This window comes from Ciona robusta, chromosome 6 (genome assembly GCF_009617815.1).
Source record: "Ciona robusta chromosome 6, ASM961781v2".
Lineage (NCBI taxonomy): Eukaryota > Metazoa > Chordata > Ascidiacea > Phlebobranchia > Cionidae > Ciona > Ciona robusta.
In genome coordinates this window covers 158,338-173,152 of record NC_143240.1, presented here as the reverse complement: position 1 = coordinate 173,152, position 14,815 = coordinate 158,338, and the positions used below count along the sequence as shown (strand labels likewise).

At 31.3% G+C, this 14,815-nt stretch overlaps 1 protein-coding gene across 25 annotated transcripts in view; it reads right to left on the bottom strand.

Moving 5' to 3' along the window:
- Window positions 1–14,815, bottom strand: part of LOC149734581 (cubilin-like) — a 26,463-nt gene extending 11,648 nt beyond the window's left edge. For 4 of the 25 annotated variants that reach the window (XM_089879603.1, XM_089879609.1, XM_089879619.1 and 1 more), the window contains exons 1-35: window positions 14,602–14,800; window positions 12,687–12,871; window positions 12,305–12,443; window positions 12,182–12,229; window positions 11,707–11,888; window positions 11,251–11,389; window positions 11,128–11,175; window positions 10,654–10,835; window positions 10,195–10,333; window positions 10,069–10,116; window positions 9,439–9,620; window positions 8,945–9,083; window positions 8,831–8,869; window positions 8,356–8,537; window positions 7,898–8,036; window positions 7,772–7,819; window positions 7,140–7,321; window positions 6,646–6,784; window positions 6,524–6,571; window positions 6,050–6,231; window positions 5,552–5,690; window positions 5,426–5,473; window positions 4,795–4,976; window positions 4,301–4,439; window positions 4,175–4,222; window positions 3,700–3,881; window positions 3,207–3,345; window positions 3,081–3,128; window positions 2,606–2,787; window positions 2,114–2,252; window positions 1,988–2,035; window positions 1,513–1,694; window positions 1,055–1,193; window positions 929–976; window positions 298–479 (exon numbers count right to left, since the gene is read on the bottom strand). In XM_089879603.1, coding sequence (XP_089735729.1) covers window positions 298–479; window positions 929–976; window positions 1,055–1,193; window positions 1,513–1,694; window positions 1,988–2,035; window positions 2,114–2,252; window positions 2,606–2,787; window positions 3,081–3,128; window positions 3,207–3,345; window positions 3,700–3,881; window positions 4,175–4,222; window positions 4,301–4,439; window positions 4,795–4,976; window positions 5,426–5,473; window positions 5,552–5,690; window positions 6,050–6,231; window positions 6,524–6,571; window positions 6,646–6,784; window positions 7,140–7,321; window positions 7,772–7,819; window positions 7,898–8,036; window positions 8,356–8,537; window positions 8,831–8,869; window positions 8,945–9,083; window positions 9,439–9,620; window positions 10,069–10,116; window positions 10,195–10,333; window positions 10,654–10,835; window positions 11,128–11,175; window positions 11,251–11,389; window positions 11,707–11,888; window positions 12,182–12,229; window positions 12,305–12,443; window positions 12,687–12,871; window positions 14,602–14,683 — 4,317 coding nt within the window. In that variant the 5' untranslated portion in view covers window positions 14,684–14,800. Of the gene's footprint in view, window positions 1–297; window positions 480–928; window positions 977–1,054; window positions 1,194–1,512; window positions 1,695–1,987; window positions 2,036–2,113; window positions 2,253–2,605; window positions 2,788–3,080; window positions 3,129–3,206; window positions 3,346–3,699; window positions 3,882–4,174; window positions 4,223–4,300; window positions 4,440–4,794; window positions 4,977–5,425; window positions 5,474–5,551; window positions 5,691–6,049; window positions 6,232–6,523; window positions 6,572–6,645; window positions 6,785–7,139; window positions 7,322–7,771; window positions 7,820–7,897; window positions 8,037–8,355; window positions 8,538–8,830; window positions 8,870–8,944; window positions 9,084–9,438; window positions 9,621–10,068; window positions 10,117–10,194; window positions 10,334–10,653; window positions 10,836–11,127; window positions 11,176–11,250; window positions 11,390–11,706; window positions 11,889–12,181; window positions 12,230–12,304; window positions 12,444–12,686; window positions 12,872–14,089; window positions 14,220–14,601 lie in introns of those variants that run through there. The other 21 variants (XR_016385158.1, XM_089879604.1, XM_089879605.1 and 18 more) reach the window with 21 other exon arrangements.

Below are 14,815 nucleotides of genomic sequence, written 5' to 3'. Positions count from 1 at the left end.
TAAACAATATTTAAAAAAACATATTTTTATTTACAAGACTAAAACATTTTTCCAGGGTTAAATTGATACATTGTTGAAGGCATATGCAAGCCAAACAAATGTATTCAATTTGCTAACTTTTGTTCCATTAATTAGGATATAATGCAAAATCTTAATAAGCAAAGTTTATATCAAAACTATAAAAATACTGGCTAATACATGGTCAAGATGGTGACAATATAGCAGTAATATCTTATTCATGCATGATCTACTTTAACAAAACTAAGTTTTAAAGTAATTAAATACTTATTACCACACCTGCAAGTAATCACAGCAACTCTCTGTTAAAAACTCGTGAATGTTAAATTGAACAAATTTTCCAACAGAAGCGGTCAACGACCACTGACAGTCATGGCTATTATCGTAATTAGACGGCCAGTTTGGTGAATTTAATAGTTGCTCTACATCGGTTGCTAGTGCCTCAAATCCACAAGGTGTCGCTAGAATTATTAGTTTGTTTAAATATAGAAAGTGTCTGTGTAATCATAAATTAACAAAAATTTAATATTTTAGATTAAATCATTGTAATATAATACAAAAGAGTTATAAAGAGGTATTTATAATATACAGAGACGACATTTTAAAAGATTTAAATACAGGATTTGCCAACCATGTAAGAATTGCATTATTTTGAATTTTTTTTTCTTTTTATTGGATTAACAGGAAAGTTTTACATTTACTTGAATTAAAATATTTGTAAGAGAGTGGTTGGTGGTATCGAGTTGATATTACTTGCATGTGGCTGCCAAAGCAAACTTGGGAGTTTCTAAGTAAAAAGTAATTTAGATACCAATTAAGTCAGTTTTGCACAATATTATTTATTAATTATTATAAAGCCCTTTTACTGAATCTTGGTGAACAGCTAACTACTTTTAATACACCACTGTACCTGGTGTGGTAGTTGGTATGGGTGTTGTTGTTGGAAGGTCAGTTGTTTCTGGAAATAATTTTGAGAGTTTAGTTCGAAATCATCAAGTAATAAATGTTATACAAATACATCTAAATAACAACTAACCAACAAATGAAGCATTGAAGCCTTTCCTTTGTACTGAACCATCTGAATGGAAATGTAGGTGAAGAACTTGTGCAGTATATGTTTTATGAGAGTAGGAACCCTTTAGTTTCGCAAGTTCATTATCCCGGCCATCTCTGATCTGGTGAATTAAATTGTTTTAGTATCAATGCATAGCTTTACTATGAGTATGTTTTTGCACACGGTATTTATATACACATACGTTATATACATTGCTGATTGCATATGCAGGACGTACAATATTATTCATTTTTTAAACTTTTGTTTTGGTAATTATGATATAATGCAAAATCCTAATAAGCAAAGTTTATATCAAAACTATAAAAGATCTGGTTAATACATGATTAAGATGGTGACAATATGGCAGTAATACCACTTTTATGCATAATCTAATTTAAACAAAACTAGGTTTTAAAGTAAGTAAATACTTATTACCACACCTGCAAGTAATCACAGCAACTCTCTGTTAAAAACTCGTGAATGTTAAATCGAACAAATTTTCCAACAGAAGCGGTCAACGACCACCGACAGTCTTGGCTATTATCGTAATTAGACGGCCAGTTTGATGAATTTAATGGTTGCTCTACATCGGTTGCTAGTGCATCAAATCCACAAGATGTCGCTGGAACAAATATTTTGTTTAAATATAGAAAAGTGTCTGAGTAATCAGAAATTTTTTAATCAATAGGAAAGTTTTACATTTACTTAAACTAAAATCTTTGTAAGAAAGTGGTTGGTGGTATCGAGTTGATATTACTTGAATGTGCCTGCCAAAGCAAACTTGAAAGTCTTTAAATAAAATTGTAATTTAGATACCAATTAAGTCAGTTTAATACAACGGTATTTATTAATTGTTATAAAGTCCATTTACAGGAACTTGGTGAACAGCTAACTACTTTTAATACACCACTGTACCTGGTGTTGTAGTTGGTATAGGTGTTGTTGTTGGTAGGTCAGCTGTTTCTGGAAATAAGGTTGAAAGTTTATTTCGAAATCATTCTGTATTAAATGTTATTCAGATACATCTAAATAACAACTAACCAACAAATGAAGCATTAAAGCCTTTTCTTTGTACTGAACCATCTGAATGGAAATGTAGGTGAAGAACTTGGGCAGTATATGTTTTATGAGAGTAGGAACCTTTTAGTTTCGCAAGTTCATTATCCCGGCCATCTCTGATCTGGTGGATTAAATTGTTTTATTATGTATGCATTGCTTTACTATGAGTGTGTTTTTTAGACAATATTTAAAAACACATATTTTTATTTACAAGACTAAAACATTTTTCCAGGTTGAAATTGATACATTGTTGAAGGCATATGCAAGCCAAACAAATGTATTCAATTTTCGAACTTTTGTTCCATTAATTAGGATATAATGCAAAATCTTAATAAGCAAAGTTTATATCAACACTATAAAAATACTGGCTAATACATGGTTAAGATGGTAACAATGTGGCAGTAATATCATTTTCATGCATGATCTACTTTAACAAAACTAAGTTTTAAAGTAATTAAATACTTATTACCACACCTGCAAGTAATCACAGCAACTCTCTGTTAAAAACTCGTGAATGTTAAATTGAACAAATTTTCCAACAGAAGCGGTAAACGACCACCGACAGTCTTGGCTATTATCGTAATTAGACGGCCAGTTTGGTGAATTTAATGGTTGCTCTACATCGGTTGCTAGTGCATCAAATCCACAAGATGTCGCTAGAACAAATATTTTGTTTAAATATAGAAAAGTGTCTGAGTAATCAGAAATTTTTTAATCAATAGGAAAGTTTTACATTTACTTAAACTAAAATCTTTGTAAGAAAGTGGTTGGTGGAATCGAGTTGATATTACTTGAATGTGCCTGCCAAAGCAAACTTGAAAGTCTTTAAATAAAATTGTAATTTAGATACCAATTAAGTCAGTTTAATACAACGGTATTTATTAATTGTTATAAAGTCCATTTACAGGAACTTGGTGAACAGCTAACTACTTTTAATACACCACTGTACCTGGTGTTGTAGTTGGTATAGGTGTTGTTGTTGGTAGGTCAGTTGTTTCTGGAAATAAGGTTGAAAGTTTATTTCGAAATCATTCTGTATTAAATGTTATTCAGATACATCTAAATAACAACTAACCAACAAATGAAGCATTAAAGCCTTTTCTTTGTACTGAACCATCTGAATGGAAATGTAGGTGAAGAACTTGGGCAGTATATGTTTTATGAGAGTAGGAACCTTTTAGTTTCGCAAGTTCATTGTCCCGGCCATCTCTGATCTGGTGGATTAAATTGTTTTATTATGTATGCATTGCTTTACTATGAGTGTGTTTTTTTAGACAATATTTAAAAACACATATTTTTATTTACAAGACTAAAACATTTTTCCAGGTTGAAATTGATACATTGTTGAAGGCATATGCAAGCCAAACAAATGTATTCAATTTTCGAACTTTTGTTCCATTAATTAGGATATAATGCAAAATCTTAATAAGCAAAGTTTATATCAACACTATAAAAATACTGGCTAATACATGGTTAAGATGGTGACAATGTGGCAGTAATATCATTTTCATGCATGATCTACTTTAACAAAACTAAGTTTTAAAGTAATTAAATACTTAATACCACACCTGCAAGTAATCACAGCAACTCTCTGTTAAAAACTCGTGAATGTTAAATTGAACAAATTTTCCAACAGAAGCGGTAAACGACCACCGACAGTCTTGGCTATTATCGTAATTAGACGGCCAGTTTGGTGAATTTAATAGTTGCTCTACATCGGTTGCTAGTGCATCAAATCCACAAGATGTCGCTAGAACAAATATTTTGTTTAAATATAGAAAAGTGTCTGAGTAATCAGAAATTTTTTAATCAATAGGAAAGTTTTACATTTACTTAAACTAAAATCTTTGTAAAAAAGTGGTTGGTGGTATCGAGTTGATATTACTTGAATGTGCCTGCCAAAGCAAACTTGAAAGTCTTTAAATAAAATTGTAATTTAGATACCAATTAAGTCAGTTTAATACAACGGTATTTATTAATTGTTATAAAGTCCATTTACAGGAACTTGGTGAACAGCTAACTACTTTTAATACACCACTGTACCTGGTGTTGTAGTTGGTATAGGTGTTGTTGTTGGTAGGTCAGTTGTTTCTGGAAATAAGGTTGAAAGTTTATTTCGAAATCATTCTGTATTAAATGTTATTCAGATACATCTAAATAACAACTAACCAACAAATGAAGCATTAAAGCCTTTTCTTTGTACTGAACCATCTGAATGGAAATGTAGGTGAAGAACTTGTGCAGTATATGTTTTATGAGAGTAGGAACCTTTTAGTTTCACAAGTTCATTGTCCCGGCCATCTCTGATCTGGTGGATTAAATTGTTTTATTATGTATGCATTGCTTTACTATGAGTGTGTTTTTTTACACAATATTTAAAAAAAACATATTTTTATTTACAGGACTAAAACATTTTTTCAGGGTTAAATTGAAACATTGTTGAAGGCATATGCAAGCCAAACAAATGTATTCAATTTGCTAACTTTTGTTCCATTAATTAGGATATAATGCAAAATCTTAATAAGCAAAGTTTATATCAAAACTATAAAAATACTGGCTAATACATGGTTAAGATGGTGACAATATAGCAGTAATATCATTTTCATGCATGATCTACTTTAACAAAACTAAGTTTTAAAGTAATTAAATACTTATTACCACACCTGCAAGTAATCACAGCAACTCTCTGTTAAAAACTCGTGAATGTTAAATTGAACAAATTTTCCAACAGAAGCGGTCAACGACCACTGACAGTCATGGCTATTATCATAAATAGACGGCCAGTTTGGTGAATTTAATAGTTGCTCTACATCGGTTGCTAGTGCCTCAAATCCACAAGGTGTCGCTAGAATTATTAGTTTGTTTAAATATAGAAAGTGTCTGTGTAATCATAAATTAACAAAAATTTAATATTTTAGATTAAATCATTGTAATATAATACAAAAGAGTTATAAAGAGTTATTTATAATATACAGAGACGACATTTTAAAAGATTTAAATACAGGATTTGCCAACCATGTAAGAATTGCATTATTTTGAATTTTTTTTTCTTTTTATTGGATTAACAGGAAAGTTTTACATTTACTTGAATTAAAATATTTGTAAGAGAGTGGTTGGTGGTATCGAGTTGATATTACTTGCATGTGGCTGCCAAAGCAAACTTGGGAGTTTCTAAGTAAAAAGTAATTTAGATACCAATTAAGTCAGTTTTGCACAATATTATTTATTAATTATTATAAAGCCCTTTTACTGAATCTTGGTGAACAGCTAACTACTTTTAATACACCACTGTACCTGGTGTTGTAGTTGGTATGGGTGTTGTTGTTGGAAGGTCAGTTGTTTCTGGAAATAATTTTGAGAGTTTAGTTCGAAATCATCAAGTAATAAATGTTATACAGATACATCTAAATAACAACTAACCAACAAATGAAGCATTGAAACCTTTCCTTTGTACTGAACCATCTGAATGGAAATGTAGGTAAAGAACTTGTGCAATATATGTTTTATGAGAGTAGGAACCCTTTACTTTCGCAAGTTCATTGTCCTGGCCATCTCTGATCTGGTGGATTAAGTTGTTTTATTATCTATGCATAGCTATAATATGAGTGTGTTTTTGAACACAATATTTATATACACATATATTGTATTTTAAGGACTAAACTGTTTTTTTTTCCACTGTTGAATTGATACATTGGTGATTGCATATGCAAGACGTACAATATTATTCATATTCTAAACCTTTTTTTCAGTAATTATGATATAATGCAAAATCCTCATAAAAAAAGTTTATATTAAAACTATAAAAGAACTGGCTAATACATGGTCAAGATGGTGGCAATATGGCAGTAATATTATTTTCATGCATGATCTACTTTAACAAAATTGAGTTTTAAAATAAGTAAACACTTTTTACCACACCTGCAAGTAATCACAGCAACTCTCTGTTAAAAACTCGTGAATGTTAAATTGAACAAATTTTCCAACAGAAGCGGTCAACGACCACCGACAGTCTTGGCTATTATTGTAGATGGACGGCCAGTTTGGTGAATTTAATAGTTGCTCTACATCGGTTGCTAGTCCCTCAAACCCACAAGATGTCGCTAAAACAAATATTTAGTTTAAATATAGAAAAGTGTCTGTGTAATCATAATTTTTTAATCAGCAAGAAAGTTTTACATTTACTTGAACTAAAATATTCGTAATGGAGTGGTTGGTGGAATCAAGTTGATACTACTTGCATGTGGGGGCCAAAGCAAACTTGGAAGTCTTTAAATAAAATTGTAATTTTGGTACCAATTAAGTCAGTTTAATACAACGGTATTTATTTATTGTTATAAAGTCCATTTACAGGAACTTGGTGAACAGCTAACTACTTTTAATACACCACTGTACCTGGTGTTGTAGTTGGTATAGGTGTTGTTGTTGGTAGGTCAGCTGTTTCTGGAAATAAGGTTGAAAGCTAATTCAAAATCAAGTATTAAATGTTATACAGATACATCTAAATAACAACTAACCAACAAATGAAGCATTAAAGCCTTTTCTTTGTACTGAACCATCTGAATGGAAATGTAGGTGAAGAACTTGGGCAGTATATGTTTTATGAGAGTAGGAACCTTTTAATTTCGCAAGTTCATTGTCCTGGCCATCTCTGATCTGGTGGATTAAATTGTTTTAGTATGTATGCATTGCTTTACTATGAGTGTGTTTTTTTACACAATATTTAAAAAAAACATATTTTTATTTACAGGACTAAAACATTTTTTCAGGGTTAAATTGATACATTGTTGAAGGCATATGCAAGCCAAACAAATGTATTCAATTTGCTAACTTTTGTTCCATTAATTAGGATATAATGCAAAATCTTAATAAGCAAAGTTTATATGAAAACTATAAAAATACTGGCTAATACATGGTTAAGATGGTGACAATATAGCAGTAATATCTTATTCATGCAAGATCTACTTTAACAAAACTAAGTTTTAAAGTAATTAAATACTTATTACCACACCTGCAAGTAATCACAGCAACTCTCTGTTAAAAACTCGTGAATGTTAAATTGAACAAATTTTCCAACAGAAGCGGTCAAAGACCACCGACAGTCTTGACTATTATCGTAAGTAGACGGCCAGTTTGGTGAATTTAATAGTTGCTCTACATCGGTTGCTAGTGCCTCAAATCCACAAGGTGTCGCTAGAATTATTAGTTTGTTTAAATAAAGAAAGTGTCTGTGTAATCATAAATTAACAACAAAATTTAATATTTTAGATTAAATCATTGTAATATAATACAAAAGAGTTATAAAGAGTTATTTATAATATACAGAGACGACATTTTAAAAGATTTAAATACAGGATTTGCCAACCATATAAGAATTGCATTATTTTGATTTTTTTTTTTTTTTATTGGATTAACAGGAAAGTTTTACATTTATTTGAATTAAAATATTTGTAAGAGAGTGGTTGGTGGTATCGAGTTGATATTACTTGCATGTGGCTGCCAAAGCAAACTTGGGAGTTTCTAAGTAAAAAGTAATTTAGATACCAATTAAGTCAGTTTTGCACAATATTATTTATTAATTATTATAAAGCCCTTTTACTGAATCTTGGTAAAGAGCTAACTACTTTTAATACACCACTGTACCTGGTGTTGTAGTTAGTGTAGGTGTTGTTGTTGGAAGGTCAGTTGTTTCTGGAAATAAGGTTGAGAGTTTAGTTCGAAATCATCAAGTAATAAATGTTATACAAATACATCTAAATAACAACTAACCAACAAATGAAGCATTGAAGCCTTTCCTTTGTACTGAACCATCTGAATGAAAATGTAGGTGAAGAACTTGTGCAGTATATGTTTTATAAGAGTAGGAACCCTTTAGTTTCGCAAGTTCATTGTCCTGGCCATCTCTGATCTGGTGAATTAAATTGTTTTAGTATCAATGCATAGGTTTACTATGAGTATGTTTTTGCACACGGTATTTATATACACATATGTTTTATACATTGCTGATTGCATATGCAGGACGTACAATATTATTCATTTTTTAAACTTTTGTTTTGGTAATTATGATATAATGCAAAATCTTAATAAGCAAAGTTTATATCAAAACTATAAAAGAACTGGCTAATACATGGTCAAGATGGTGACAATGTAGCAGTAATATCAATTTTATGCATGATCTAATGTAAACAAAACTAAGTTTTAAAGTAAGTAAATACTTATTACCATACCTGCAAGTAATCACAGCAACTCTCTGTTAAAAACTCGTGAATGTTAAATCGAACAAATTTTCCAACAGAAGCGGTCAACGACCACCGACAGTCTTGGCTATTATCGTAATTGGACGGCCAGTTTGGTGAATTTAATGGTTGCTCTACATCGGTTGCTAGTGACTCAAATCCACAAGATGTCGCTAGAACAAATATTTTGTTTAAATATAGAAAAGTGTCTGAGTAATCAGTAATTTTTTAATCAATAGGAAAGTTTTACATTTACTTAAACTAAAATATTTGTAAGAAAGTGGTTGGTGGTATCGAGTTGATATTACTTAAATGTGCCTGCCAAAGCAAACTTGGAAGTCTTTAAATAATAATGTAATTTAGCTACCAATTAAGTCAGTTTAATACAACGGTATTTATTTATTGTTATAAAGTCCATTTACAGGAACTTGGTGAACAGCTAACTACTTTTAATACACCACTGTACCTGGTGTTGTAGTTGTTGTTGTTGGTACGTCAGCTGTTTCTGGAAATAAGGTTGAAAGTTTAATTCAAAATCAAGTATTAAATGTTATTCAGATACATCTAAATAACAACCAACCAACAAATGAAGCATTAAAGCCTTTTCTTTGTACTGAACCATCTGAATGGAAATGTAGGTGGAGAACTTGTGCAGTATATGTTTTATGAGAGTAGGAACCTTTTAGTTTCGCAAGTTCATTGTCCCGGCCATCTCTGATCTGGTGGATTAAATTGTTTTATTATGTATGCATTGCTTTACTATGAGTGTGTTTTTTTACACAATATTTAAAAAAAACATATTTTTATTTACAGGACTAAAACATTTTTTCAGGGTTAAATTGAAACATTGTTGAAGGCATATGCAAGCCAAACAAATGTATTCAATTTGCTAACTTTTGTTCCATTAATTAGGATATAATGTAAAATCTTAATAAGCAAAGTTTATATCAAAACTATAAAAATACTGGCTAATACATGGTTAAGATGGTGACAATATAGCAGTAATATCATTTTCATGCATGATCTACTTTAACAAAACTAAGTTTTAAAGTAATTAAATACTTATTACCACACCTGCAAGTAATCACAGCAACTCTCTGTTAAAAACTCGTGAATGTTAAATTGAACAAATTTTCCAACAGAAGCGGTCAACGACCACTGACAGTCATGGCTATTATCGTAATTAGACGGCCAGTTTGGTGAATTTAATAGTTGCTCTACATCGGTTGCTAGTGCCTCAAATCCACAAGGTGTCGCTAGAATTATTAGTTTGTTTAAATATAGAAAGTGTCTGTGTAATCATAAATTAACAAAAATTTAATATTTTAGATTAAATCATTGTAATATAAAACAAAAGAGTTATAAAGAGTTATTTATAACATACAGAGACGACATTTTAAAAGATTTAAATACAGGATTTGCCAACCATGTAAGAATTGCATTATTTTGAGTTTTTTTTTTTTTTATTGGATTAACAGGAAAGATTTACATTTACTCGAATTAAAATATTTGTAAGAGAGTGGTTGGTGGTATCGAGTTGATATTACTTGCATGTGGCTGCCAAAGCAAACTTGGGAGTTTCTAAGTAAAAAGTAATTTAGATACCAATTAAGTCAGTTTTGCACAATATTATTTATTAATTATTATAAAGCCCTTTTACTGAATCTTGGTGAACAGCTAACTACTTTTAATACACCACTGTACCTGGTGTGGTAGTTGGTATGGGTGTTGTTGTTGGAAGGTCAGTTGTTTCTGGAAATAAGGTTGAGAGTTTAGTTCGAAATCATCAAGTAATAAATGTTATACAAATATATCTAAATAACAACTAACCAACAAATGAAGCATTGAAGCCTTTCCTTTGTACTGAACCATCTGAATAGAAATGTAGGTGAAGAACTTGTGCAGTATATGTTTTATGAGAGTAGGAGCCCTTTAGTTTCGCAAGTTCATTGTCCCGGCCATCTCTGATCTGGTGAATTAAATTGTTTTAGTATCAATGCATAGCTTTACCATAATTTTTTTTTTTGCACACGGTATTTATATACACATATGTTTTATACATTGCTGATTGCATATGCAGGACGTACAATATTATTCATTTTTTAAACTTTTGTTTTGGTAATTATGATATAATGCAAAATCCTAATAAGCAAAGTTTATATCAAAACTATAAAAATACTGGCTAATACATGGTTAAGATGGTGACAATATAGCAGTAATATCAATTTTATGCATGATCTAATTTAAACAAAACTAGGTTTTAAAGTAAGTAAATACTTATTACCACACCTGCAAGTAATCACAGCAACTCTCTGTTAAAAACTCGAGAATGTTAAATTGAACAAATTTTCCAACAGAAGCGGTCAAAGACCACCGACAGTCTTGGCTATTATCGTAATTAGACGGCCAGTTTGGTGAATTTAATGGTTGCTCTACATCGGTTGCTAGTGACTCAAATCCACAAGATGTCGCTAGAACAAATATTTTGTTTAAATATAGAAAAGTGTCTGTGTAATCAGAAATTTTTAATCAATAGGAAAGTTTTACATTTACTTAAACTAAAATATTTGTAAGAAAGTGGTTGGTGGTATCGAGTTGATATTACTTAAATGTGCCTGCCAAAGCAAACTTGGAAGTCTTTAAATAATAATGTAATTTAGCTACCAATTAAGTCAGTTTAATACAACGGTATTTATTTATTGTTATAAAGTCCATTTACAGGAACTTGGTGAACAGCTAACTACTTTTAATACACCACTGTACCTGGTGTTGTAGTTGGTATAGGTGTTGTTGTTGGTAGGTCAGCTGTTTCTGGAAATAAGGTTGAAAGTTTAATTCAAAATCAAGTATTAAATGTTATACAAATATATCTAAATAACAACTAACCAACAAATGAAGCATTGAAGCCTTTTTTTTGTACTGAACCATCTGAATAGAAATGTAGGTGGAGAACTTGTGCAGTATATGTTTTTTGAGAGTAGGAACCCTTTAGTTTCGCAAGTTCATTGTCCTGGCCATCTCTGATCTGGTGAATTAAATTGTTTTAGTATCAATGCATAGCTTTACCATAACTTTTTTTTGCACACGGTATTTATATACACATATGTTTTATACATTGCTGATTGCATATGCAGGACGTACAATATCATGCATTTTCTAAACTTTTGTTTTGGTAATTATGATATAATGCAAAATCCTGATAAGCAAATTTATATCAAAACTATAAAAGAACTGGTTAATACATGATTAAGATGGTGACAATGTGGCAGTAATATCAATTTTATGCATGATCTAATTTAAACAAAACTAAGTTTTAAAGTAATTAAATACTTATTACCACACCTGCAAGTAATCACAGCAACTCTCTGTTAAAAACTCGTGAATGTTAAATTGAACAAATTTTCCAACAGAAGCGGTCAAAGACCACCGACAGTCTTGGCTATTATCGTAATTAGACGGCCAGTTTGGTGAATTTAATAGTTGCTCTACATCGGTTGCTAGTACCTCAAATCCACAAGATGTCGCTAGAACAAATATTTTGTTTAAATACAGAAAAGTGTCTGTGTAATCATAATTTTTTTAATCAGCAAGAAAGTTTTACATTTACTTAAACTAAAATATTAGTAATGGAGTGGTTGGTGGAATCGAGTTGATATTACTTGCATGTGGCCGCCAAAGCAAACTTGGAAGTCTTTAAATAAAATTGTAATTTTGGTACCAATTAAGTCAGTTTAATACAACGGTATTTATTTATTGTTATAAAGTCCATTTACAGGAACTTGGTGAACAGCTAACTACTTTTAATACACCACTGTACCTGGTGTTGTAGTTGGTATAGGTGTTGTTGTAGGTAGGTCAGCTGTTTCTGGAAATAAGGTTGAAAGTTTAATTCAAAATCAAGTATTAAATGTTATACAGATACATCTAAATAACAACTAACCAACAAATGAAGCATTAAAGCCTTTTCCTTGTACTGAACCATCTGAATGGAAATGTAGGTGAAGAACTTGTGCAGTATATGTTTTATGAGAGTAGGAACCCTTTAGTTTTGCAAGTTCATTATCCTGGCCATCTTTGATCTGGTGGATTAAGTTTTTAGAGTTCTTGTGAAGGTATAACATTGATGATTTCTTGAACACTATTTTTACAGTTCTATATTTTAGACATCACACCTACTGTTGAAATAGTTGTTTATTACATGGCAAATTATGTAAACTGTTCGTACATAACCTGTTATACCAACAATTGATTAGCTTAAAATACCAGTTTAAATATTTCCACATTAGCAAAAAGTTGTAAACCACATGCTAAATTCTGCATACTTGAAGATAGTCACAACATGCTTCGGTGAAAAATCTGCTGATGGTTAATTTGACATGTAGGTTGCGGGAAGTAGTAGTTAATGTCCATTTGCAATCACTTCTCTCAGGATATTGGTTGGGCCAGTTAGGTGAGTTGAGTCGCCCACTGACAATGGTGGCTGTAGCATTAAATCCACATAAACGTCCTAAAAGAATCACAATTATGAATATGATTGTCTGTTTATTCTTGTTTGGCAGAGCAACTGTCCAAAAGTTATAAGCTACCACAGGTGACCTAACATGCAAAATACGCAGTCCCTTTATGTATATAGTTTTGTTCTTCCCATTTTCTGGTTTCCTATAGGTAACCAGGTATGTACTTTAAAAGTGTGTTTTTTATTGTACATAAAAAATATAAATATGTAAGATTGTTTAAATATTAAAACCTATTAGGCATGTTCAAGACATAGTGTTTCCTTTTATGAGTGTGAACCAGATCATAGATGCACTGAATCTAATTTTCTTTGTTCTCGCGTAGCCGAAACACATATGGCTAAAATAAGCATAACAGGAAGATGTTTCATTTTAAATGCTCGCTAAAACATTTTGTTTGTAAGTTTAAAAAGTTTGTAAGTTTGAATTATTATTTCAGTATTGTAGTTTAATAAAAATAGGCTGAAATACTTGGTACAGTTTCATTTTGTCTTGTAAAACTAGTTTGAGTTTTATGTAAAACATTGAGATATAAACATAAGAAATAGGCATGGGTTAATATTGCTTTAATTAGGCATAAAAGCATCGTTTTAAAGTTATATATGGAAAAGGTATATTTGGTAAAGAAACTCACACAGCCGATTACCTTTAGTAGGTTAACTACAGGTTGCAGAACACTACATATTATATAAAAATATTTTAATTTTTTGTCCCTTCTTACCCCACATTTTTGGTTTTATTGTCAAAGTTTGAAAGGTTTGCAAATCCCATTATCATTCAAACAATACCAATTTTTACACAATAATAAACTGTAAATAAAATGTTAAAAATTATAGCAGTTTTGCAAGAAAAAGAATCTTTAAACTAGATTTTCAAAATGTTTAATATTTTTTCGGGGTATTTACGTTTATTTCTAACAATAAAACCATTTATGAATTAAAATAAACAAAGATTTTAAACTGTCCCGTCTTATCCTTTGTCGGTAAAATTACACCTGATGAGCAAATCACGGGTATGATAGTACTAGTTCGTGGTATCACATAAAACTGTCAAATATTTTTTGATTTAAAAATATTATGCAATAGCCTATGTGTTTGAGTGTCCCGCTTTACCCCACTCTACTATACAATAACACACTTTTATAACAACATGTTATTAACTAGAGCAGTGGCAAGACACAGAATCTTCAAACTTTATACAGAACACCTCACCTCGAGACTTCATTGACCCAGGAAACAATTGGAATTATATCCCAAAAGTCTTGGGGCAACTTTGCACTGACTGCGCCAAAAGAATGAATGAATGTAAGTTATGTAACTTACCTTATCCTTGCGTGGCCGGAAAACGACAGTCGTTATCACACGGGTTTAACACCTCGTGCCAGCTTACGAGTTACCATCTTTGTTACTTCGTGAGTGAATTTTTTTATTTTTTTTTTATGTATGGCTAATAATTTGGACAACCCATTAGTGACCATTGGGTTGGAGCAATTGCCGTTAAGTGTATTAGTCTTACCCAACACATACGCCCAAAATGGTAGCAGCGACGAGCCTTAAACCTATTACCTCCGGGTTACAGGCAGGCGCGCTAACCACTATGCCACGGGTGCCGCACGAAGACGCGGCCTCAGACAACATAATCGCCTCAAAGAAACGTTTGATACGGATTAGTAAATTAAAGTTTCCAGTTATTATTTAGAATAGAAAAAAGAATAAAGTATTACCTGTCCCGACTGCATACACATCGTTCACCAGGTAAAGAAACAGTATACAAGATTGTAAACAATTTCGATAGAATGTCATCATCTCAGAAAAACGCAGCACATTAAAATTTAACACAGTTGCAAAATTGTGATTTTACCTGCACTACCAAACACGATATATGAGTGAGTGTTGCTAAAACGAGTACTTAACTGTAGCGCGAGAAACTGCATTCGT